At 39.2% G+C, this 26,311-nt stretch overlaps 1 protein-coding gene and 1 non-coding gene across 2 annotated transcripts in view; both read left to right on the top strand.

Moving 5' to 3' along the window:
• The window catches only part of RHOBTB3 (Rho related BTB domain containing 3), a 53,810-nt gene extending 28,318 nt beyond the window's left edge, over positions 1-25,492 (top strand). The window contains exons 7-12 of the mRNA XM_044265281.1: positions 1,672-1,784; positions 4,682-4,802; positions 9,238-9,411; positions 11,793-11,959; positions 17,128-17,224; positions 22,437-25,492. Coding sequence (XP_044121216.1) covers positions 1,672-1,784; positions 4,682-4,802; positions 9,238-9,411; positions 11,793-11,959; positions 17,128-17,224; positions 22,437-22,552 — 788 coding nt within the window. The 3' untranslated portion in view covers positions 22,553-25,492. The remainder of the gene's footprint in view (positions 1-1,671; positions 1,785-4,681; positions 4,803-9,237; positions 9,412-11,792; positions 11,960-17,127; positions 17,225-22,436) is intronic.
• On the top strand, positions 13,294-13,446 carry LOC122898282. Its single transcript, XR_006382952.1, has one exon. It is a non-coding gene; the product is annotated as a small nucleolar RNA SNORA62/SNORA6 family (small nucleolar RNA).
• Positions 25,493-26,311: the final 819 nt, after the last annotated feature.

Here is a 26,311-nt window from a genome sequence, read left to right as displayed (position 1 = left end):
TGTTTGTGTGTGTATGGGAAATGTCCTGGAGAGATGATGCAAAGAATTTATCAGATTGTGCAAAGAGTGCGGGACCTTAAAGTTAAAAATCTTTAGTGCCGAAAAATGAAAAAAAAAAAAAAATCTGGACATTTCTAGACTGCAAACCTTTGGGAATTTGAGGAGGAAGAAGAGTTGACAGTGAAGTCAGAAAAAGAGCATCAAATGTAGGAAGAAACAGTGGGGTTGCTGGAGCTGGAGGCACCACCTTGTGAGAGCCGATTGTGTTTATCTCTTCCCAGCTCCATGCTCTGTGATGTCCTGTCAGAGGCCTGAATGTGGCCATGGTGTGAGTATTTGCACTACTGAGGTAGCAAATGGCCCAGATCAGGGCTCTCCTTCTCCTTCCCCAACTCCTCAGTGTACACTGTACTAATCATGAAGGTTAGGTGAGGAGAAGTTCAAAGATACTCTAGAGTGCTCAGTACTACAGGGCTCGACTATCACATGACTTTTCAGAGTACCTTTGGATCCGGTTGGCTCAGGGTGGCTGCAATTGCCTGATATCATTGGTTCAGTAAGTGTTTATTACGAGCTCTCCCCATCCCTGATGTCCATGAAGGCATCTGGCAACGCTCTGGATACAGAAAGTGGGACATCAGAAGAAACAGATTGAGAGACTAAAAAGGATTTTGAGTGACATAGAGGTGAGATGATTTGTTCCAAGTCACATTAGCAATTAATGGAAGAGGTAGAACTACAGCTTAGGTCTCCCAGTTATGCCTGCCCACATTACACCTTGGTTAATTTTATTTTTAGGAGTTAGGACTTTGTGTAAGCCATGGGCTACATAGGGATTGTCTCTTCAAATATCATCATCAGAATCTTACTTTTGGAAACTTATTGGCATTAAGTTTTGGGATTGATTCAGTGAGGAGAGGGCCGCTGAGCAGCAGGTAGGCTGTATACGAGATTGCTGTAAACCAAGTAAGGAAGTGTCTGGAGAAAGGAGAACTTCTGCTGGCCTTCAAACAGTTTTGTAAGACACAGAGGACAGGGGCTGACAGTGTAGACAGACGTAAAATGAGCCTAAGAAGAGATAGCTTGGAAGGAAGTGGGTTGGGTGAGGATAAAGGAAGGAAGGGACCAGGTGCTGTGATTTCACTCCAGTGCTATGGTCTTATAGTTCATCAGGACAGTATACCTCCCTTCTTCAGGTTGGGTCTGTAGAGGTGGCTGTGCATGAGATCTTCTGAATGCATTCTGTTCCTGCTGCTCATTCTTCTACTTGATGTTTGTCGCTGCCTTCCTTGATTAGTATGATTTAATTTAATTTGGAAAAGCCACATCTGCCTTTCTTACCCAGGACAAATAAATACTTTGAGTGCAGGAAGTACTACTAGTGATGGCAACTTCTATTCTGGCTGTTGCTGTCATTTTTAGATGACCATCTATTATAAAGAGGTGGCAGCTGTCCAGGGAGGCAGACTTCAGGTTTCAAGAAGTACATTAGGGGAAGGCAAACTGATTTTTTTTTAAATGTGAGAACTGTTTAAATGTTTTAGTGTAATTACAAGGATATGTATTTGGTAAGGAAAAAAGAAAATAATAAAAGAAAGAACAGTAATAAGATATTTATTTTAGTACTTCCGGTTTTAACATAAAAATTCAACATATATTAATTGTTTACAGGTGCTTTTCAGTGGGAAGAATTGGAAGATGACATCAGAAAGAAAGTGAAAGATTCTGGAGACGTTTCAAGTGTAATTGAGAAAGTTAAATGCATTTTAAAAACACCAGGAAAGGTAAATTCCTTTATTGAAAATCAGTTTACCTTGATATTCTCTGAATTTTAACAAATATATGATAGTAAAATAATAATATTGAGTCATGAGAAGAGTCAACAGTATAGAAATGTGTTTTTCTGGAGTCTGTTTCTGCCGTTTGAATATTTTAAACACAAACATGTATTTCTCACTACCTCGGATTTTAATTCATGTAGGAATTGAAATATGTGTGAGTCATGTCTTTAAAATGTTGGTTTGTGAATTCCATCCTCTGAAACATTCCCGTAGAGCTCCAGGAATATGCAATCTATGTGAGGAATGAAGGGCTGTTGAATCTGTCCATTTCCAGTTAAGCTTGTTAAAGGGGATGCTTTCTCACTTCTCCAAATTTAAGTCCAAGTAGTTTTTAGGAGCAAGGCAGTTTCTCTGCATACCTTTTTCAAGATTCCTGAGAAGTCCATTTGATCATGTGGACAGTTAAGGATTTCTCATCTTTTGTAGGTTTAAAATTATAAACAAGGTCAGAGGTTATAAAATACAGACTTTGGATACAGTCCTAAATGTGTGCATATTAAAACTCTAGTCCCTTAGACTGTCCAGTCTGTAAGGGCTTTAAAAATACATTTGTTAGTTTTAGAGACAAGTACATTACACAGTTGAGCCAGTGTATTCTTATTTCAGATTCTGTGCTAAACAGATTGGCTATAGTAGACGAAAAGGTAAGCTATGTTCAGTGCCTAGCAGAAAATCGAGTTACGTTAAATGTAAGAAAAATGGTTATTCTTTTAGTTATTTTATATGGGTGACTTTGTCAATTCTACAACCTAAGACTTTTTAAGTTAATATTTTTAAATTAATATTTTAAAACTGTTCTAGCTTTTAATGAAGATTTCTGACTTATTTGAGAAAAAAAATGTAAACAGTGTAATATGGAATTAGGGGGTAAGCTTTTTCTCATCTCCATCACACACAGAAGCAGCCACACAGAACTGTCCAGTTTTCCAGCGGATGGCAGAGTAGTAGCTCTCTCTTAGCAGTCTAATTCAACTAAATAATGCTTTCATAGAATTGTGCACTTAAACCTGCATTCTATTTGCCAAAAGTTCTCTAGATTATTTGTGTATAGACCAGTGAAAATGTATACCACGTGCATCAGTGTTGTGTCCAAACTACTATCTTCCTATCTTTTTTGCATTCAAATTCAAGGCATAGGTGACAAAGGATTCATGGTCGATCGATCTATCTATTCATGAATAATATACATCTACACAGTATTCATGATATACAAATTTATAACCTTTATATGAATGGTGGGACCCGAAGTGTTGCTTTTTGTTGTAAATCTGCGCCATTCCTTGAGTGTGATTTTAGATGGTCATTCCTTTGAGTACTGAGAAAAAAATGAATTCTTGGGGAAGAGGCTGGAGGTTCTATGATTCTGTGATACTGAACTAAATTGCCTCCTTTGTACAGGAGGAAGGATGAATTCTGCACTTTCTTTCTTTGCTTTCCTGGGGTAAAGTCTCTCTCATTCACTGAGTACAGCATCGAGCTATAGCCCCGAGTTAGGAATGAGGAAATGTGCATTTGAATTCTGAGTTGTCCACGAATTATTCTTAGCTTTGAGCACGTCTCCTCAGGACTTTCTGTAAAACGAGGCAGAGATGATGATTTCTAAAGCCCTTGCTGGTTCTCAGATTATGTGCTGATTTTTGACTTGCTCTGCTTTGCATGTGGCATTTGCCCGAATCCTCTCCACCAGTTCCTCTAAGGTGTGTTAAGGGAGGTTGTGTACAGGATCTGAGAACGTGCTCTATAGGAGCAGGATTTGTGTGACCCTGTTTTGCTTCTCTGCCTTGCTCATGAAAATCATTCTGGAGTGTGTTTTCTTCTTCCTTGTGAGGAAGGATCATATTTTGTTTCCCTCTTACCAAAGATTCTAATTTCCCACCAGAGTGCATTAATTCCGAGTGGAGAGTAGGTGCCGTTTATTCTTACTGGTGCAGTTGTATGCTTGATTATTTTGGGGGGATGGAGCTTTCCATATTCCCTGGATAGCCAGGTAGAGGTTAGAGTGCTGATGCAGGCAGAAGTCCTGAGATTTCATCTAAGGAAACTGGAGGGTGAGGGAAGAGGGGCTGGCTCTCAAATTCTGGGGCTGGAACAAAGGAATGTTTGAAAGATCCCAGGAAGGATAAACAAAGCCCCAAAGCCAAAGTGGGATGTAGTAGGGGCTGGAGACCACAGCGGCACTATTAGGCACTATTAAGGGAGGTCACCCCCTAGAGAGAGCAGGTGTGCGAGCACAGATAGGTGTGGTCTGGAATGCTGGAGTAGCGATCCAGGCAACCATTGATTGATTCCAGGAATCCCAGCTGTGGGTAGGATTGTAGGACTGTACATTAAGATGGAGATGAATCAATTCATCACTCTCCAGTATTTTAATGTTCATCTAGTAAGTAGTAGGACATGATGTGCTGGGCAGAAATGCATGTTTTTTTTAAATGACAGATTAAATTTGTGTGTGTGTACCTTTCTCGTTAGTGAACACACTAACAAGTTGCATATATGAACATATGTTACCAGGCATTCCTTTGAGGTTGACCGTTGTCTGCTTCCCAGCTAACGGGCACGTGCGTGGATTCAGAACCCTGCGTTTCTCAGCCAGAGAGCTGAGTTTGCCCTTAGTTCGCTCACTGAGAATGTGACACAGAGCTGTGTTGCTGCCTCTCGTGTAGCGCGTGTCATTCTTGAGGACAAGTTCACATGGCAGCTATGAGCACAGGTGCTGTGGAGGAGGGAATCATTATTTCTTTAGACGTTTAGTGCCGTTTTCCAAATTCTCTAACCAATCTATATATTTATTACCAGAGCATATTGTACATTTCCTCTTGTATTTTTGTTTTCCGTTACAGATTAATTGTCTAAGGAATTGCAAAACTTACCAAGCCAGAAAACCTCTGTGGTTTTATAACACTTCCCTCAAGTTTTTCCTTAATAAACCAATGCTTGCTGATGTTGTCTTCGAAATACAAGGTATGGTACAATTTTTACGAAGTTCAATACTCATTTTTCTTTCTTATTTTTTTACCTAACTTTCTATTTCAGCTTTGAATATTTTGGGTGAAGAAAAAACTATTCTCTAATGCAGAATATAGATGACTGGATGATCCTCAGCAAAATCTAGGGAAATGAAGTATTTTTTTAAGTCTAGGAAAGCAGTTTATATTTTCCTATTTTTTTCCCCCCTAACCATATGCTTCATTAGTTCTTAGGGACCAGTGTGGAATGGAATGATCTATAAAATCACCTCATTTGTACTTTCGTCTGTGTATTTCTTTAAGATACTAGTTGTTGAATTATCTGAAACCAGCTCCTTTCACATTTTATTACCTGTAACTCATTCAGTTCTCTTCTTTCTGTTTAAGCAAAAGGAATTAAGCAGGCATTGAGGGTCATGCCTGGCTCACATTAGGCCTGGGTAGGTATTGCTACATTTATTCCTCACGGCACTCTGAGAATTATCACCAGAGCAACTGAGAGCTGCTTTTTATCTCTGTAGGAAAGTAATGCTACCTAATTTTAATAATGATAAGCTGTTTTAATGCCCATTATTGATTATTCACTTGGGTAATTTTGCCACTTCAGTAGATTGAAAGCATAATCTTACAAGTGAATTGTCAGGTACCTTGCAACTATGCAAGAAGGCTAGGAGTTGTTTCCACATGTATTAAGTAGAATTTCAAGTAGGCTATTACTAGAAGCAAGATAAAATTATAATTTTATGAGGGAAATGTATGGCAGCTAACAGTCATTTGCTTTTTAAAATTTTCCTCAGAAAGGTTCATTTTAACTTTGGCCACTTGCCAAGACAAGCAGTGAATTGGAAACTTCCCAGGTGCCCTCTGATAAGCTCCAGTCAGCATGTTTGAAATGTGAGCATGAGACACTGAGAATGGGACAATAAGAGTGACCTTGAAACTCATAAAAAGTGATGGGAGGGGGGAAGAGAAAGCTACAAGAGCCTATATTTGGTTATAATTTGCATAGGAGGCCTTCACACCAAACATCAAGCTAGTGTAACCTACTGAAAAGCTTTTCAAAAGGAATATGTTGCATATGAAAATATATGTTCAGAGCCAAGAAATAACCAGTGATGAGGAGAGTTATTTATCCTCATAATCTCATGCTTTCCTCTCACAATCTCACCTGCCAGCTCTTCTGTGGACACCTGCCCTAGTTTCTGAGCTATGCAGAGGCTGGGCGAGCAGGGGCTGGTTGGGGGATGTGCAGATGTTCAGCCATTGTGCTGCTCTTTGTAGCCCCCTCAGCTCAGAAACCAAGGCCTCCCCACATCCGAGCTGAGACTAGCCGGCAGGGGTGGAAGCCAGGTCTAGCAGCAGCTTCTCTGCCAAGTGAAGACGGAGAGGCAAGCCCAGCTTCTGGAGTTTGGGGAGGGAGCTCTAGTGTGCAGAAGGGAGCACTGTTGTCTCCTCCGGAGGCTCGCTGTGGAGGCTTGCTAATGCAACCTGGCATTAGCCTTGGCTTTGCCTTCCAACCACATGTGTCCTTAGACCAGTCACTTAATGCGGCTCCCTTGATGAAGTCTTCTCATTTCCGGAGTGAAGAAGGTGAACCAGATAGCTTCTAAAAGGTCATTTTTAGTGTTAAGCTTGCTGAGGCAGTAGTGACCAGGACTAGAAAGATCCAGCTGGGCTCTTGTGTGGGTGCAGATATACTGTACTGGTGTGGCTGTGCTACTTTACCTTCCCGATCCTTGGTCTTTTTGCCTGTAACACGGGGATACTGATTTCTACCTGGTAGACTGGTCGTGAGGATAGGGACGGTGCATGTAAGGGTATATATAAAGACTTGATGGTACAGATTCTAAATCTCTCTTGAACTAGGCAACTTTCCTGTTATACAAGAAAATGCTAAAAATTCCATCTTTGAAACTTGTAAAGTTAATGCAAAGAAGGTAGGACAAATACAGGATTTTATTAGGAAACTTGGGCTTTCAAGTTCTATTTCATTCTTAAGCATTTTCCTTTTAAAAAAAGTTTCTAAAACTGTAATAGCAGTTGAATTCTACAAAGGAAAGATACTTTAGGCCTTGACATTTTCAGAGAACATGTTTATCTTTAAAGTAGATAATTGATGCCCCCCCTTTCATTCTTCAGCTTTATCTTATTGTTGGTTGGTGAAAGAACACTGGATTATGTTCATTTGGCATATTTGATACAGAGCTTATATATTTATACAGTATATATACTATGTTGAAAATGTGACTATACTGAGATATTGCATTATGGTTTCATAATGGAACAGTTTATGATACCAAACAGTAGTCAGCAAAGGTGAGAAACAGAAGCAATGATTTTCTGAACTGGAGGTATAATGGTTTTCCAAACAAATGCAAAGCTTGATCAAGTTTGACAGTGTTTTCAGGTACTGGTGTTTTCTTTGCTGGTCTTGTTAACTCCACTGTAATGGAGTTACTAGTGGAAAATTTCTGTTAAAATTCCAAGGCTACTTATCACATTCCTTCCCCATCTACTGTCCATTTGGTATTTTGGGTCAATCCAAAATTCCTCTGCTTAACCCAAACGAGAGGCTCTCTAGTTTGTTTAAGCCATGCTTCTGCTTTTCCTTTTCTTTTTTTCAATAGTCCTACTTCAGGTGTTAAAACCTTAGAATGACAAGCCCAGTTGCATTATCTGTTTGAATTCTTTGTGAATTGATGCGTACAAAGATAACCAGGATATTTAATCATGGAAACTGGTCATGCCCCTCAGTGGACCCTGCTCCACTGAGAGCAGGTGGCCCAACGGCAGAAGCATAGAGAGGGGAAAGAGCCCAGAGGGGGGAGGATGACACCTGCTAGCAGGTGTGTGATGACTCAGCAGTATTCACTGTAGGTAGTCTGTTCTTCCTGCTCCTCTGGAAGGTGCATTTGTACAAATCATAGCTCTAAGCATTGAGCTCAGAGCTGGCAATGCTGGGCCTTGTTAGTGAATCCTAGGGGATTATTGGCTTTGGAGGAAGTCACCAAGTTTAGGTGGAACGCTTCTTTTCTTTTTTGAATCAGAAGATGTTTTGCTTGGATTTAAAGAAGCTGAAGAATCCAGTCATTGTAAATATTTATTTAAACCTTTTTAAAAGATTTATTGATTTATTTGAGAGAGAGGGAGAGGGAGAGAGAAGGGGAGAGAGTCCTTTAAGCAGACTCCATGCTGAGCGCAGAGTCCGGTGGAGGGCAATTTCATGACACTGAGATTACGACCTGAACACGAAACCAAGACTCAGACACTTCACTGACTCTGCCACCCAGACACCTCTCATTATAAAATATTTTAGAATACTTCATGTAGCATAGAATGTATGCTTCTGAGAGGTCTGAGATTGTAGGGATGTATAGGTGAGGACTCTTGAGCGGAGCAGAGTGATTTGACACACAGAGTTACTCTTTGGAAGGTTTCGTCATTCACATTGGCTGTGGCGTCTTCCACCAGACTAAAAGCTTGACTGCTCCCAAGCAGGGGAGTTTGTCTTTTTCATCTTTGTATCTTTAATGCATAACATAGTGATTAGCACATGGTGGGTGCTCAGTAACGATGCGTCAAACTGATCTAGACTGAACTGAAGGCTCCCTGGGGATTCGTGGTTTCCTAGGTGCTGGCAATGGTGAGAACTGCTTCCTCACACATGTGCCATCAGGGGCTGCTTTGGTGGGACGGCCCAGGAGCTGGAGAGCTCAGCAGACTTGTGCTAGAGAGTCTGTTTAGTTTGATGAGCTTCAGAGAAGGGTATGGAATGAGGGGCCTTTAAAATTTAAAGTAGCTCTGGCTTTCCCAGAAGCAGCCCTGTTCCCTGAGGAGGTGATACCTGGAGAGACATCCGGGGACTAGGTCATCCCTTTCCAAATTTTCCATCACATCTGAAACCCCCTCCTGGCTCCGGAAAAGAGTCCCTTGCCATGCTTGCTGTAACATATGGATTGCTTATGCCAAGGGGTAGTTTACATTCTACAGTTTCCTCTTTCTCACAAGGGGAAGCGGGTCCAGGACCTGTTCTTTAAGTGTATCCAAGAAGGATAGTGGCACTGTTTTCTTGGGAGGGACATGCATAAGAATGGGTGATGGTATTTCAAGCCAATTGCAAAGGATACATGTTTTATTATAAAAACAGGAAGCAAAATATTTCATTTCAGTGTTTTTATCTTCAGAAAATATAAACTGGGTAACAAATAATTGCCTGTCTTATAAATTGTTGGTTTCCAAATCAATTTTTGGACTCTGTTTTTCAATTAAAAACTTAAAAGTTTCTGGTTAGAGCTGGTTATCTCCCCAGACTTTGCTTTCTGACATAGGCTTAGCTGTGCCTAATACAATACCCCACTAACTGACGGGGAGATTGTTAGAATAACAGCTCTGCAAGTTTATGTAGCTTATGTAACTTTTGAACCTTGCAGGTACAACGGTGCCAGCCCATAGGGCTATCCTGGTGGCCCGCTGTGAAGTGATGGCAGCCATGTTCAATGGGAACTACATGGAAGCAAAGAGTGTTCTGATTCCAGTTTATGGTGTTTCCAAAGAAACTTTCTTGTCATTCTTAGAATACCTATACACTGACTCCTGTTGCCCAGGTGAGCAGTCTGAATATTAGATAATATCTCACAATTTCTTTTCCTTGTTACTCATTTTGATGCATTGTTTTCTATGAAATTTGTTTTTGCTTAAGATTGATTGAAGTTGACATCATGGAATGTGCTGGTCAGGTGAGGTAGTATTGGGATGACAATTAATTTTCAGTCAGTTTTCACATCCCAGCTAGCCCCAACAGTGTGGTGATTATGTGGACACCCTGGTAATGGAGGTGTTTTGTGGTACCCAGTGACTAATTTGACAGACTGGGACATCCCTTCCATAAAGAGAAGAGGTTTGAGCAGCTACTTTTATGGCTCTAACTTGTGATTGAGGCTCTTTTAAGGACTTTGAATATTCTGAGACCCCTTGGTCATCTCTGTAGCTCAGAGAACGTGGGGTTTTTTAAAGTCTTCTTCTGACTACTCCTAAAGTTATACTGTCCTTAAACTAACTTCTTCAAAAACTTCCTGAGATGTTTAGGATGCCCAGCAGACTGTGGGATTTATTTCCCTATTCACTGACTTAGGGCTATCTTTGACTAAAAACTAATCATCTTTGGTAGCTGTAAGTTGGAACAGATCTTGCAGGGGTGTTTTGTTTTGTTTTGTTTTGTTTTTGTTTTTGTTTTTTCCCCTAGCTGGGGGTCTCCTTGGAGAAATTGCGAAATCCTTTCTACCATCCTAGAGCCTTGGGACACCCGCACAGAAGCCCCTTGAATTCATCTTCATCTTCTGGCCACTAGATGGCTCCCACCGCAAACACAACGACCACATACACACCTAGAATAAGTCCCCGGCGGTTTACTCAGTCAGGGAGCCCAACACCTTGATTAGAGAACCTGGCAACATATTCTAGCAAATACAAAAAGAAAACACACATTTCAGACCATCCCTCTCTTCAGATTTATTACTTTCACTACTTTTAGATTAGGAAGATTTCCAATCGTTGTCATTAAAACCTCTTAAATTTTAAACAAGTCAGGAGCCCTCTAGTGAAAGGTTTTAGAAGTTCAAAAAGAAAATTCCTTTTTTAAAAGAGCTTGTTCTGGTCTTGCAACCAGTTAGAGTTGTTATGGTCAGTGTTAAAGACTGGCTTATAATATGCGCTTAATAAAAATGAAAGCATCGATTCTCATCAAAATGTGTGTTACTGTTTATTTTATATTTAATACTGGCAAATCTGTGTGGTATGTTAAATAAAAATTTTGAGCCAGACATAAAATAATAAGAAAGTTTAGTTGCTTAGTTGTCCTCCCATTAGTGTAACTGAAGCTTCACATTTTAGGTTTTCTCTTGCTAATTAGAAAAAAATGCTCAGAGAAGCACTAATAACTGTAGGACAGAGCCCTTTAAAATTTGGTAAAAGGTGGGGCACCTGGGTGGCTCAGTGGGTTAAGGCCTCTGCCTTCGGCTCAGGTCATGATCCCAGGGTCCTGGGATAGAGCCCCGCATCGGGCTCTCTGCTCAGCAGGGAGCCTGCTTCCCCCTCTCTCCCTGCCTGCCTCTCTGCCTACTTGTGATCTCTGTCTGTCAAATAAATAATAAACAAAATCTTAAAAAAAAAAAAATTTGGTAAACGGTGTGGGGAGAAAATGAGTCAAAAGGAATAATCAGAAAGAAGATCAGTATTAGAATGTTTGCACTGAGAAATCGCAGAAAGGTGATCTATTCATTGTGTTAAGGATTGATCATACACAGTGTTCATGGTTCCTGGCTACAAAAAAACAATGCAAGGAATTTAAGGAGGGCTTAGAAAAAGAATTACCTTAGAAAAAGATTACAAATCACTTCTAGGCATGATTACACACACACACACACACACACACACACACACGCACACACGCATACAACCTGAGCAATTACCAGAGGTTAAGAGAAGGTGGAAATGGGGAGTTATTGCTTAACGGATATAGAGTTTCAGTTTGGGAAGAAGAAAAAAGTTCTGGAGATGGAAGATGTCAATGGTTGCACCACAATGTGAGTGTGCCTTAATGCCACTGAACTGTACACTTGAAAGTGGTTAGTGATAAATTTTATGTTATGTTTATTTTGTCACAACAAAAACAACAAACAAACCTGGGGACTAAAGAGAAGGAAGATTTGCAGGGATTTGGTTTAGCTGGCACGGAGTTATGTAACAGCCTCAGGACTGATTATTTAAGGGCAATCATAGAATTGCCTTCTCTGAAGACTTAAAAACAACAACAACAGAAAGAGTCACTTAGAGTGTGAAGGCCTGAATTAATTCTTTCTAAAATGGCATGACAGGGGCACCTACTGATAGGGGCTCCTGTGGTGAAGCGCGCCACTCTGGATTTCAGGGTTGTGAGTTCGTGGCCTGGCTTCATTGTCCACCTTCTCTTCTTTCCCTTCCTCGTCAGCTGGCATTTTCCAGGCTATGTGTCTTCTGATCTGTGCTGAGATGTACCAGGTGTCCAGGCTGCAGCACATCTGTGAGCTCTTCATCATCACGCAGCTGCAGAGTATGCCTAGCAGGGAGCTGGCGTCTATGAACCTGGATATCGTCGACCTGCTCAAAAAAGCCAAGGTACCTGCCCCTTTGTATCTGCTTGCTGGATTTAAAAAAAAAAAAAAAAGATTCTGTTTCTTGAGAGAGACATCCATGTTTGTCTTAGTTTAGACGTTTGGCCAAATGAGGTTAAAGGGCCCTCAAAACAGTTTCTGGGACTGGATCATTTTGAAGCATTGGATGTTTGAGCACTGTTTTCCAGGGTGGTAGAATTTGCTGATGAGAAATTTTTCACCTGCATGGCAGCCCGTTTTAGTCTCATCTGAGTGTGGTGCTTTATTGTGCCATATCGGCATTGTAGGAAATAGAACTTAGGTTGAATTTCCCCAGAGCTGTCCTATCTTAGGGTTCATGAAAGAAAAATGACAGAACTGGTCCATGCATATTGACAGAGATAGTTAGGCTAAACTCATTTATGTGTTCATTCATTCATCTGTCATTCATGGACGTGTTTTAGAGTTCCCTGTTGTTTGTAGGATGTATCAGTGTACTTCATTTATCCTTTCAAAATGCCTTTTGTTGATGGGTCTCATGTACCTTCAGTAAAAACAGTGTTGAGAATCACTACAGTACACCACACTTTCTGGCTTCTTCTAAGCTTAGGGCATTTATGTTTTTAAGAATTGGATTTCTCCACATTCTAGGGAATAGAGTTTGCATGGTTAAGCAAATTGTGAGGAACTGGAGTCACAAAGAGCCTAGAACCTGAATCTGACAAAGGACTGGGCTGATCTATAAGTAAAGTAGGTTTGCGGTCTTGAAGTCGTCTGGAGCCCGCAGATGTTGTGCCAGTCAAAAATCGGTTATTTCCTCATTCCCACTAAAGGGGGGCAGGAAGTTTATTCAAATGTGTCATCCTACCCCTGATTATTCTACTGTTCCATCCTCTGCCCTGTGACAGTTTTAGGGCTTCCGGCTGTCATGGAATATAGTGGTCTATACTGAACTTGCTGTAAGTTGAAACTTCTAGGTCTTTTTTACAGGAATATATTTGATCCATCATTGGTGACTATCAGGACTTCGTAAAATGTTATCTGTCATACAGCGTTTGGCGATCCCTATCAACTTGGAGAGAAATTAGAAAAATAGGACAACTCTGTCTTCAAGTTGCTGAAATGGAGCCACATAAAGTGGCAAAGGACAGACCGCTAAAATCTTGCCTCCACGTTGAGATGAATTCATAAATCAATAATGTATATTTCTGGGCAAAGAAGGGAATTCATTTAAAGCCTCTAGGTCTTCTCTTACTGTCTTTTAAACTATTTTGGAGTTTGTTTCTTTCATAATCAAGTCTTAAGGCCTTATATATTTAATTTTAAGGATAAAAACAAATCAAAAGAATTGAGTAACCTTCTGCACAGTGTTGGAGCTTGATGCTGGGGCCACTGGCTGGCCAGCGAGCTCACAAGTGTAGGCAGTGTGCACTTGAGGGCTAAGCCCTTTGCTAACACGACAAGGGCCTCTGGCTCAGTGAGTGCAGTGTGATAGTAATTCTTGCTACAAGAACAAAAGAAAGCCAAAAAATACAAAACATCACTGCGTAACCTTGATCTCTCTTTGTAATTCATTCACACTGAGCCTGGGATAAATAGCTAACTTCTAGATTTACTTTAAAATTTCTTTTTCATTCTCTCTAGTATTTTTTACAGCCTCTGTTCATTTTTGTTGTATCATTTGCATAGTATTCTACCAAGTCTGTCATACTTTAAAAGAACGATCACAAGCTTCTCTTTTTTTATCTCGTCGTGTCCTTTTAGTAGCTGCATCCAAGAACTTCCTGTCCGGTTGCAATTGATGTTTCAGGTCGCACGCATGCACGTGCATACAGATCTCCTCACTGGTGTCATTTATGATTGCGTTGTCAATGGTTCTTCCTGACCTGTTTTCCCTGACTCTGTGCTTTCTGATTGTGTAATTATCCTTATTTCTTTCTCTTTAATTTTAAAAGTTTAAGATACCAGAACTTTTTGAATTTTACTTTTTGTTTCTGAAGACTTTTTTAATTTATAGGATTAAGCAGCCAATTACCAGTTTTTCTTTATTCTCTTCCTGGTGGTCCCCAATATGGCAATTACAAATCCAAGATAACAGGATCATTTTCATTGCCAGTTCTCTTGGAAGTTCCTAGTTTAAGGCTTTAGTTCACCAGCCAGTTCATATTGTTGGTCAGAATTTTGGTAATTTTTCCTTCATTGTTTCTCTGACTTCTGGGAGGTGAAACTGTCTTTTAGCAGAATTAGACTTGGAGTAGTTTTTTTTGAATAATCAAAATCTCCGAGCACTTTACTGTCATCTCTGCTAGTTTTTCATTGTTTATCAGGAAAGCATCCTTCATACTTTTTTTTTTCTTTTTTTTCCAATTTATTTATTTTCAGAAAAACAGTATTCATTATTTTTTCACCACACCCAGTGCTCCATGCAAGCCGTGCCCTCTATAATACCCACCACCTGGTACCCCAACCTCCCACCCCCCCGCCACTTCAAACCCCTCAGACTGTTTTTCAGAGTCCATAGTCTCTCATGGTTCACCTCCCCTTCCAATTTACCCAAATTCCCTACTCCTCTCTAACGCCCTTCATACTTTTGATAGAGTGGAGCGCTTTGATATTCTCTCACTTCTGCTTCCTCCTTTCCCTTCCCCTAATGCTTCTCAATTCCTTATCATGATTTTACCTTCAAGTTCATCTGTTTCCATCAAGTTGGACTTTTATTTGGCAAAGAAGACAGTGAGAGAGGGAACACAGGTAGGGCGAGTTGGAGAGGGAGAAGCAGGCGCTTCCCGCTGAGCAGGAGCCCGGTAAGAGCCTGGATTCCAGGACTCTGGGATCCTGTTCTGAGCTGATCCCAGACACTTAACTACTGAGCCACCCAGGTGCCCCAAGTTGGACTTTGAACATGCAAGAAAAGCTTCTTTCCCTTAATCAGATTCAGTCCTTTGAACTCAGGTAGGCATCTCCTTATCTCTGCTCCCTTTTCTGTCCCAACTAGCCAAACTTTGGTGATTCCTCTGAAGTCCTGCTAACCATATTAAAGTTTCAAACTCAGTATCTTACTTATAAAAATTCAATGTTTTATAATCTGTACGTTAACATTTGGCTGCTGCAGGCTACCAGTTTTCTGATCTTTTCCTTGTGAGTTTCTGGGTATTTTTTCCACCACTATTATTCTTCACAGAACTGTTAAATGCATTGTGTTTATGGGTATTTTTAAAGTCTTTCTTTTTTATTTTGTTGTTTATTTCAGTTTAAACCTGCTTCGTCAGGGGCGCCTGGTGCCGCAGTCAGATAAGCATCCGATTCTTGGTTTCTGCTGAGGTTGTGATCTTGGGGTTGTGAGATTGAGCCCCCAAGTAGCTTCAGGCTCATACTCAGTGGGGAGTCTGCTTAAGATTCTCTCTCGCTCTTCCTCTGTTCCCCCACTTGTGCTTGTGTGTGATAGCTATGATACCTTGAATCTTGGTCAAAACTAAAATTCTTCATTTTAACCATGTTTCTGTAGCTAGCTATTTATTTCTGTGATCGTCTTTCTCCTTAAAGTCGCAGCCCTTAGGTGATGTCCTGAACTTTTCTTTGTAGGTTATCTGCTTTGGGTTAATCATTTGATCGTGCTGGTGGCTTCTGTTAAAATAGCTACACATTCTTGTTCTATCTCTTTGAGATCACTCACATTTATCGGCTTAAAGTTAAGGCGAGTAAAAATTGGTAAAATGTGATGTGGGATCTAATGAACCATAAAGTATCTTACAATTCAAAAATTTTTATTTTGTATAATGAAAAGTAGAGAAACCTGTGGATTTAACATGTGAAAATATTTCCACATTATATTAAAAGAGCGATACGTGAGTTTCTTCTTTAAGATTTGAGATTATAAATCTTTCTTCGATTTAGCATTATTTCTTATATAATACTTTAGCGTTCCCTTAAAAGAGCTATATTTAGCTTAAAGGTGCAGACAACCTAAATGTCCATCAACAGGTGAATGGATAAATAAAATGTGGTATATACATACAGTGGAATATTACTCAGTCTTAAAAAGGAATAATGTAATATGTGCTGCAACATGGATGGTACTTGAGGACATTATTCTAAGTACGATAAACCAGGCAGAACAAGCATATCTATTCTATAAGCCAGGGTCTGTGAGGTATCTAGAATAGTCAAATTCAGAGAGAGAATAATAGAATAGTGGCTACCAGGGACTAGGGGAAGGGGTAGAAGGGGAGTTATTATTTAGTGTGTAGAGTTTCAGTTTGGGATGATAAAAACTTTCTGGAAATAGATAGTGATGGTTGCATGATAATGTGAATGTACTTAATGCCACTGGTACCCTTAAAGAAGGTTAAAATGGTAAATTTTATGTTTTGTGCATTTTAACCACAATAATAAAAATAAAAACTGTACTCATGTATCAAAGTGGCCTGCCAGCGCGTTATGTAGTCTGAATTGAGTGGTTAGATGGATCAGTGAGCATCACTGGACGACTGGCACCAAGGTGAGGATGTCATGGCCACAGTGCTCTCAATTTCCCTTCCATTAGCTACTGAAATTCAGAATGAGAAATGTGCTAGAAATCCTGCTCACCGTAAGAGCATATAACTACATCCTAGTTAAAAGCATCCTCTTAACTATATCCTAGATAAAAGCAACTGCTCAGACATAACCTTCTCATAGAGGTATGTACACATTGAAGCCCATGCCCTTAGGTTGATGACATTTCCTTTACAAAATATATTTCAGTTTGCCCCATGGGTGAACTTGTTTAGATATGGCCAAGGATGTACCTTCACGAACCATAATCATATCTCTGTTACACAGCTGTAAGTGCAATTCGTGACGGCCATGACCTTAGATTAAAAGCTTAAAGGCAATCCTTAAGAACCTCAAAGAGTCTCTTAACCACTGATGCAGTGTGCCTCTGTTCAAGACATTGAGATGCTCTAGCACCAGTGGCTTGTTATTCATTTGATTTGGTCTCTTCCCTGAAGTAATTTTATTATTACATGCAAATAATCTCCCTTTTCCTTTCTGCTCTCAGAGGAGGCAGAAGGCTGCGTCACATGCGGACACAGTCAATATGGAGTCCTGCTCTACACAAATCCTGCCAGACCATTCTCTCCACCTATTCATCGTCTGGATGTCTGGATGGTTATTAGTACAACATTGTTTCACTTTCCATTTTTCTTGCAGTTTCACCACTCGGATTGCCTTTCAACCTGGTTGCTTCATTTCATTGCTACTAACTACCTCATCTTCAGCCAAAAGCCTGAATTTCAGGATCTTTCAGGTAGGTTCCCAACTACTGTTTTGAAAAGAAAACTTTGTTCTTTGCTCTTAGGTTTAAGAGGTAGTTTGTAGGGATAGTAGTTGTTAAAAAACAAAAAGTTAAAAAAAAAAAAAAAAGTCAGTGTTAATACCTTCCTCTTAACTACACAGTGTGGTAATTTTAACTTACACATTAACTTACAGTCACCTGGTTATAAAAATAGCTTGACCCGTGTTACACAAGAAGCTTTCTAATGATTGTTTTATAGCTCCCATCCATTTTTAAGGGTGCCTTTTTTTCTGAAGTAAAGTGATAAGGTAGCCTCAGGTGGAATTTGACTGTGACAAACAATATTTTCGTTTTAACTACCTAAATCAGAAGGAAAATTTTAACAGTACAGATTTAAATTTTTTTCTTGTGAAGGAAATTGTAACTGTCATTTATTATTTATAATATGTAGTTCTGTTGTTCTGATATGCACATTTATTTAAGCGTATCTGTATAGGAGGAATCCATTATATTCCTCGGGAATAACAGTTTTTTAATTGGTCAGAAAGTGTTGCAAAACTTACTGAACAGAGAGTGTACATAATGTGATCTTTAAGGTGAGTTGTGAAGATTAAAACCAATCAAAGTGTGAGCTCCTGAATGCTGCACAAGAAGAAAGAAAATGAGAACCGAATAGTCATCAGAGTAGATGGTCAGTTTAGATACGATGTGGCTGAGGGAAGAGGACGGAAGGAAGAAGAGAAGGCTAAAGTCTGTAGTTCTTAGACCCTCTGGCCCTTTAGCCTGTAGTTTTTATCTTCTGTTTTATCTGCTGTTCTCCATAAAGTTTTACTTGTAAAAGATAATCTGCTGCTAAAATATTTGAAAGTCTCTGGTTTCTTTCATCTTCTTAGACAGATAAGGAAACCAGAAAACGGTCCATTTTTGGCAGACATATTCAGTTGGTTGACAAAGATCGTATGCCTATTGAGAGCCTTCTTATATAGAACTTACTTATTAGTGCAGTAGAGAAACATAGTAAAGCAGAATAAAGATATTTACTAACCATCTGCTCTGTGCAAGAAAGAAAGAAACTAATTCCATTCACAAAGAGAAGGCATGCTTCTTGCCATTAGTAGGACCATTCTAATACAGTCATTTTTTAAGAAATCAATTCAAAATGAAACAAGTGGACATTGTGATTTTAGAACCACCTTTGTTATGCTGCCTTAGGTTCCCTTCATTTGTAAAAGAAAAATAAGATTATTTTCCATTTACTGTCTTGTATAGATGAATGCTACACATGGAGTAGTAGTACAAGCTTAGGGGAATGTACTCTGTAAATCCTTTGTGTTATAAATTTTTATTTTATTTTATTTTATTACTTACACAATTGACTATAAAGTGTGTTATGACCACCTGGCATAGTGAGAAGTCGGACTCCAGGGTGTAATTTGAGAAGACAGGGTAAGAAGATGAGACTGTGTCCTTGATTGTCCTCTGTTCCTTTGATGAGGACTAGAAGCATCTTCTGAATGTTGCAGTTCATTGGTACCTGTTTATGTTCAGGACCTGCTGTGACGTGTCCTTGGGAGCAGAGAATAAAAGCCCCTGGTGGATAGGGAAGAGTTAGATAGTCTAACTGAGTGGTCACAAACTGGGAATCTGGGGGTTGAAAGGAACTGAATACGGTCTGCCAAGGGGTTTTATTTGGGCTACACGGTATTACCTTTTTTTAGTGTCACCATTTAAAAATTGTAACCGGGCACATCTTAAAAATCAAATTCCTGGCTTCTTTGGAAAAGCTGGAAGATCTGGCTGTCCTGGGCCATCTTCCCACGTGGAAGCAACCTGGACCTAAGCAGTAACTCAGCGCATTTACAGGAGCACGTGTCCTGCTGAAGGTCGTAGTCCGCTCTTCTCCCTGTTGTCTCACACTTGAACTGCCTCACATGGTTGCTTGAAGTTGGAAGGGTTCTTGTCACTGTTTACAGCTCCCTTCAATGATTTTCCACCTTTGGTTTCAAAAATTACCAAGTTATTGTTGGAATTCTGTGAACCGTTTTCTCTTGCCTGAGAATTCTTCTTCTTTAAAGGTGTTTAGGAATTGAAAAGTGAGACTAAACAAGATGTTGTGTTAATGCTGGCATTGATACAGCAGAACTCAGTTGAAGAGCTCATTCAGTGTTAGGTATGTTTTGTATGTTGGACTCTTTGAACACAAACAGCAATGCATAGGAATATAAGTTACTCTTGGAATTTGCGGATTCAATATTCTCACAGTTTAATTTAGCTTGATATTATGTTACATATTATATATGTGGAGTCTTTTGTCTTGTTTTGGTTTTTGCTGGCTACCAGAGCTCATCTGTGATAACTTTTCTCTCTCTTTTTTTAAATCTTAACTGAGAGAGTAGTCTTATGTCACGTTTGCTTACTAATGAATCCTACAACTAACTTCCCTGAGCTGCTAGGTCATTTCTTTTCGTCCAAGTCCTGCAGCCTGGATCATGACCTCATTAGTCCAAATTATAATATATGCGGTCACACAATAGATGGGGAAGTGGGAACTGACTTAGCAGAAGGAAAGCTAAGCACCCACAGAAGGGAATGCTGATGAGAAGCAAGCTGACTCCTTCAGCAGAGTACCAAGACACCTTAGAAATGTGAGGGACCAGGTATTTCAGAAAGCAGAATAAAGCTTGGGGCTGAAATTAGTAGAACTGGTTGAAAGATGTGAAGAAGGGAGTGCCTGGGTGGCTCAGTCAGTTGAGCATCAGACGCTGGGACTTGGCCTAGGTCTTGGTCTTGGTGTTGAACCCCGCATCGGGCTCTGTGCTCAGCATGGGGTCTGCTTGAGATTCTCTCCCTCTCCCCTGGCTCGTGTGTGCTCTTTCTCTACAATAAATAAATAAATAAAATCTTTAAAGATTATTAAAATATTTTTTAAAAAAAGAAGAAGAAAGTTATGAACTATCAACTTGCTGCACTCCATCCCACTCGGGCAGGCAACTCCTTCTCCTTCGTCGTTGTAGGAGATGGAAGAATTATTCATGGAGAAATGAAACCAAAAGAATTCTAGAATCACAAACCCCAGGTATAGCTAAGATTAGGTTAAGGAGCTGAGCTGAAGGAGCACCTGGGTGCCTTAGTCATTAAGTGTCTGCCTTCGGCTCAGGTCATGATCCCAGAGTCCTGGGATCAAGTCCCACATTGAGCTCCCTGCTCAGCGGGGAATCTACTTCTCCCTCTCCAGCTCCCTGTGCTTGTGTTCCCTCTCTTGCTATCTCTCTGTCAGACAAATAAATAAAATCTTAAAAAAAGAAAAAAGAGCTGAACTGAGAACATGGGAATCATGCAAAAGTGTGTACATTGTATAGTAAGCCACCAACCTCCTTCCTGTGTCCAGCTTCTAGAATTCTGGCACCAGGTATTGCTGCCTTGACTCCCACAGTCTGAGCATGAGACTGAAGCATCTTTCTCTGGCCCTGGAGAAAAAATATGTAGGTGCAATCATTTGGAAATTCTGTCTGTGATCCCAACAGATATCTTCTCAATTATTCCAACAGTCAGTAAGTCCTACCCATGGCCACAAGATACCCAAACAGCTACCTGGTATCTCACTCTCAAACGTAAGGATATAACTGAGGATCTTCAGATATTTTAGGCAATACCTAACATGAAAGATAGATACCAAAACCAAAATAAAATTGATAAAACAGAAGAGAAGGAATCTAGAGGAACAAAGAATAGAAAAAAATCCTGAATATCATCAGTGAATAAGAGATATAATTCATAAAGCAGGAGAGAATGTTATTTAAAAAAAAAAAAACAATATTCACAAAGACAGTAGAATGATGGTTGCCAGGGATGGGGGGATGGGGAAATGGGGAGTTGTTAATGGATATAGAGTTTTAGTTTTGCAAGATGAAAAGAGTTCTGGAAATTGGTTGGCCCGTAATGGGAATGTACATGACAATACTGAACTATATACCTAAAAATTGTTAAGATAGTAAATTTTATGTTATGTATGCTTTACCATAGTGTAGAAAACAGTACAAAAAAAAAGTTGTTCTTAGAAATTAAACATGGTAGGAAAAAAACAAAAACAACAACAAAACAACAAAATAACAACAACGAAAACCCCTAAATAAATAAAAGAGTTTAAACAAGTACATAGAAGTTGAAAGATAAGGATGAGGACATCTTCTAAAAAGTGAGACAAAAAGATTAAGAGGAGAGAAAGTTTTTTTTTTTTTAAATTTGGGGCTCAATCCAGATGAAGTATCTGAGTTGAAGAAGTTAATGCAGAATAAAACAGTGAAGAGGAAAATATCAAGGAAGTAATACAAGAAATTATCCTAGTCCTGAAGGACCCGAGTCTTAAGACTGAAAGGACCTGCTAGGCACTCAGCAGTATGAGTGAACAAAGGCCATCCTTGGGACCTGCAAGAACACCAACCATAAACAGAAAAATATGAAAGTTTTAAAAGAACACAGATGACTTGCCAAGAGCTATAAATCTGAATGGTAGAGGAGTGTTTAATAACCTTGAAAACTAGAATGCAGAGGAATTCTGTCTTCAACATTCTGAGGAAAGTTTTTCACCTAGAATTCTGTACCAAACCAAATTATCAATCGTGTGTGAGGAGGATAAAGATGTTTCATCACACGCAGGGTCTCAAAAATACTTCCGACCTACCCTCCTTTTCCAGGGAGCTAATAAAGGTTGTGCTTCACCAGAAGGGAAAAACAAACCGAGTGAAGGGCTGGAGTCCAAGAGCAGAGCGATGCAACATGGAAGCAGGAAGCAGGCCTTGAAAGCCTGAGAGTGCGGGGCTGTGAGGAGAAGGGGCCAGCAGCTGCCTCAGGAGTGGTTAGCCTGGTGACTGTGGCTGGGTGGAAGATAGACTTGAGGGGGCCTTAGAGTTTGGGAGGGTGAGGTGGCTAGAAAGAAAACTAAATGAAAAACAAGTCTGTTATCATCTCCAAGACAAATGAGTCGCATTTGGAAAAAGCAAAAGAATATGCATAGTACTTGATGAAGTAGTGTATTATTGCCAACCACGTAATAATTTAAATCCTGATGACTGATTTAACCAAAGGGTTCCCTTGAGGGAAAGGTAGGGGATATATAGGCAAGCTCAGATCCCCTCTATCAAATAGGAAATCAGTAATAGTGAATATCTAAACTTGACCCAAAATAAAATATATGCAATTAACATTCTTTTTCTAAAAATTTTAGTGGAAGAACGCAGTTTTGTTGAAAAGCACAGATGGCCTTCGAATATGTACTTGAAGCAGCTTGCGGAATACAGGAAGTATATTCACTCCCGGAAATGTCGTTGCTTAGTAATGTAACCCAGAGCTTTTATACGCATATGCTTTTTATTATTATTATTATTACTATCATTATGAAGCAGAAGAATGGGATACCTCTGTGTTCCAGTAAAATTCTGTGACTGAAACCAATATGGGCGTTAAAAAAATTACCATACAGCTTAATGTGTTTGTTAGTTCTCTGAAAAAAACTACTACTGTGATCTTAAAAGGGAACAAAATAGACCATAGGCTAAAACCAAGGCTTCACCATCCTAGTATGTAAATCTGTCCTACAGATTCTTTTTCCCTTTAAGATGCCCTGTTGCTTTAGTGATATTAATACCCCTCCCAGTTAAGTAATGTTTAAATTTAAAAACAAAATCATGTAGTATTAATTTAAAATGTTCACTATGTCTGATAAATTGCTCTATTAAAATAAGGGGCATTTTAAAGACCAAGTATGACTATTTCAATAACAAAAAAATCTAGCGTAAAGCTGATCAATCTGAAATCTTAGCAATAGAAATTTGCATGGGATTTTGAAAGTGAAACGCCACATGGTTTCAAATCAGTGAAAATGTTTGAACCATCATGAAAAAAAAATTTTTTTTAATGTGGACTACCGAACTGAGCCACCTTGTCTCTTCTGTGGGATTCTGATTGGGCAGGAAACCTAAACAGGGCTGGCTTTAAGGCTGTGTGACTTGTGTCATCACACAGGGCCCCGTGCTTGGTTCGAGGCTCTGCTCTTGCCATTTTGAAATTCTTAATAATGTTTAAAGAAAGGCCCTGCATTTTCACCTTATACTGGGCTCCCCAAATTATGTGTGTCTCCTAGCAGGATATATACTATATTTTCTTGCTAACCACCATTCTCACTGAAAGCAAAAAAGAGGCACTGACATGGAGGGAACAGAAGAAGACTTGCTGGAGGGAAGAGATCACGAGGGGTTTCCCAACCTTGAGGACCTCTTGCAGGAGTGGAGGGTTACGAGGGGGGGTTCTCTGCTGCCACTAAAGCGGGCAAGGGAGACATGACTTGTGTTTACTCAGCTTTAAAACACTCACAGTTCTGGCTCTATCACAGTGGAAGAAATGCTTTCTTGCTCATTCTAAGACCGGGATGTTGGTAAAAGCGACTGACCAGTGTGAATTTAAAACGCATTTATAAAGATGCTCCTAGGAAGAGTTGCCTTCTAGAGAAATTGTAATCAGTGGCTTAAGAGTTTTTTGTTTCGTGTACTTACTAAACTTAGGAGACCAGCGGCTTGAATTGTTGGAATTCTTTCTGAGGACCGCAAAGTTATTTAATGAGGAGTAGCAGGAATCTTGTCGTTCAAGATAACCCAGTAAGTTAAGAGAAAGGTGATAAATCAAAGACTCAGTACATAGAGAGAAAATTGTACTACGATAGAATTATAGTTTCTCATGTCAACAGAAATAATTACATCGGAAGCTCATAAGCTGAGAGATGGAAAACCAGATTACTATTTATTGTTAACATCATTTTCATCTGTAATTCAGTATTGGGATATATTTTTCTTCTAATTTCCAATGACTTTCAAGAACACCGAATTTTTCCAGCTATTCAAAGGTTTGATTAAATAGTTTTATATCACAGTATTAAACATACTGCTATACAGTTAGTCCTTGAATGTATGTCAACACTGTTAGAATACAACAGTAAAAACACCCTATATATATCTTCCAAGAACCCTGACTTTAATTAGATTGTATTGCTGCAGGTTACCGGAATGCATTTTACGTTTTTTGTATTTTAACCACTTGAGTTAATCAATTCTTGGCAAATCCCATCTGATAAGGATCAACATTGTAAAGAATAAAGACTGTAGTAGATTTCTAGAAATTCATCACATTTGAGATCTTTTAAAACACAGTGATAGCCTTATGTTCCTCTTAAGGTAGTCTTTCCCCTATGTGAGTTACAGCACTGAAAATTCTAAATCAGTAACTTTTGACCTAGGAAATTGAAAAACATTAAGTTCTAAGGCAAAACAAAGTATTTGCTTGAAAATACTATTTCACATTTACATAGACCATAGATACTTTTGAGGTTGTTTGACCCAGTGGAAGTTGAATTTGAAAGCTGGGGCTCCGTGGGGGTTGAGCATGTAGATTTTATTATGAAAAGTCCTTAACCACCTGTGTGAGTGACTCCACCACCCTGATGTCGTGGCTTTGCAGAGCTAGTCAGAACAGTAATCAAATTAGTTTTTAAACCTAGACTTTTCGGTACCTTTGAATTAACTCAACTTAAAATAACAAGAAATTTAGAAATACTTACAAACTCTCTCGGAGAAATGAGTGCTCTTTTTGAGTTTTGTTTTGTTTTTTTTTTTAAATTGAGAGATTATTTCTAGATGAATGTATGCTTTGTGTTCATCTCTGCTTCAATATATTTACCAAACATTTTAATTAGAGAAGATACCGTGTGATAGAATTAAGGCCTCTTCTTTCTGGGCCAGGTTTTCACCTTCTATAACCCTTTGTATACTTCTGACTGCTCTCTGTTCCTATTATAAGAGAGTAGGCTTATAAAATAGAAGTTTCAGTAATGTAAGTGAAATTCACCCTGTCCAGAGAGCCTGGCAGCTTCACACTGGGCAGTGGCAGAAAACCGAACAGTTGGATAAATAGAACTTCCAAGACAGCTAAACTTTTCGATTCCAATTTTAAAAACTACACTACATTGACATACTTAATTAGAAAAACAAAATTTCCTCGAGAGTACTTTATTTTATTTAAAGCATCTGTTTAATTCAATCTTTAATAATTTTGCTAAGAAGGGTATGTGTGTATTTTAATATAGCCTGACCTGAATTTATATGTTTTTAGTTTTAGTATTTAACATTTTGTAACAAATAAACCTTTTTTAAAACAAGCTTAACACAGTGTCCTGCAATTATTGTACCTCGGATGTTGAAATGTTGGAATAAATATGGGAATATTGCCTGTGTTTCTCAAGCATAATTATGTTTCACAGATAATTTCCATTACACATAAGGTATGTAGAATATTGCTGATGTTGTAGATGCCTGAGATCAGATAAAGACATTTATATTACCTTTACCAGCTGGTACCAGAATTTCTCTTCACAAAATAACTGTCTTTGTTTAGAAAAATACTTTGATAATTGTTTAGCATAGAAGTGAGCCCTGTGGGTTCGAATGTTGCCTGAGCCAAGACTTCTGAGAAGCAGAGAAGCTGTTCTGCATAATAAAGGGTTAAGAAGTTGGAAGTTTCCAACAAAATGAAAAGGCAAGCTGCTGAAGGGGAGAGAATAAAAATCATTTAACTTATAATGAGTTAATACCAAAATTTGTAAAGAACTGATACATCTCAGCAACAAACAAAATAAAACATGGACAGAGAATCTGAATTTTTTTTTTCCCCCAAAGAAGACATAGACATGGTCAACAGGCCCATGAAAAGATGCTCAGCAGAGAAACGCAGGTCAGAACCTCGATGAAGTATCACCTTGTACCTGTTAGAATGGCTGTTATCAAAAAGATGAGATAACAGATGTTGGCAAGGGTGTGGAAAAAAGGGAACCCTCATGCAGTGCTGGTGGAAATGTAGATTGGTGCAGGCACTATGGAAAACAGTGGAGACGTTCCTCAAAAAATTAAAAATGAGACTACCATATGATCTAACAATTCCACATTTGGGTATTTATCTGAAAAAAAAAAAAAAGAAAATGGAAAAAACTAACTTGAAAAGCTATCCGCACCTCCATGTTTATTGCAGCAGTATTTACAATAGCCAATACATGGAAAC

Source organism: Neovison vison, chromosome 1, assembly GCF_020171115.1.
Source record: "Neovison vison isolate M4711 chromosome 1, ASM_NN_V1, whole genome shotgun sequence".
Taxonomy (NCBI): domain Eukaryota; kingdom Metazoa; phylum Chordata; class Mammalia; order Carnivora; family Mustelidae; genus Neogale; species Neogale vison.
This window is presented reverse-complemented; position numbering and strand designations above follow the sequence as displayed.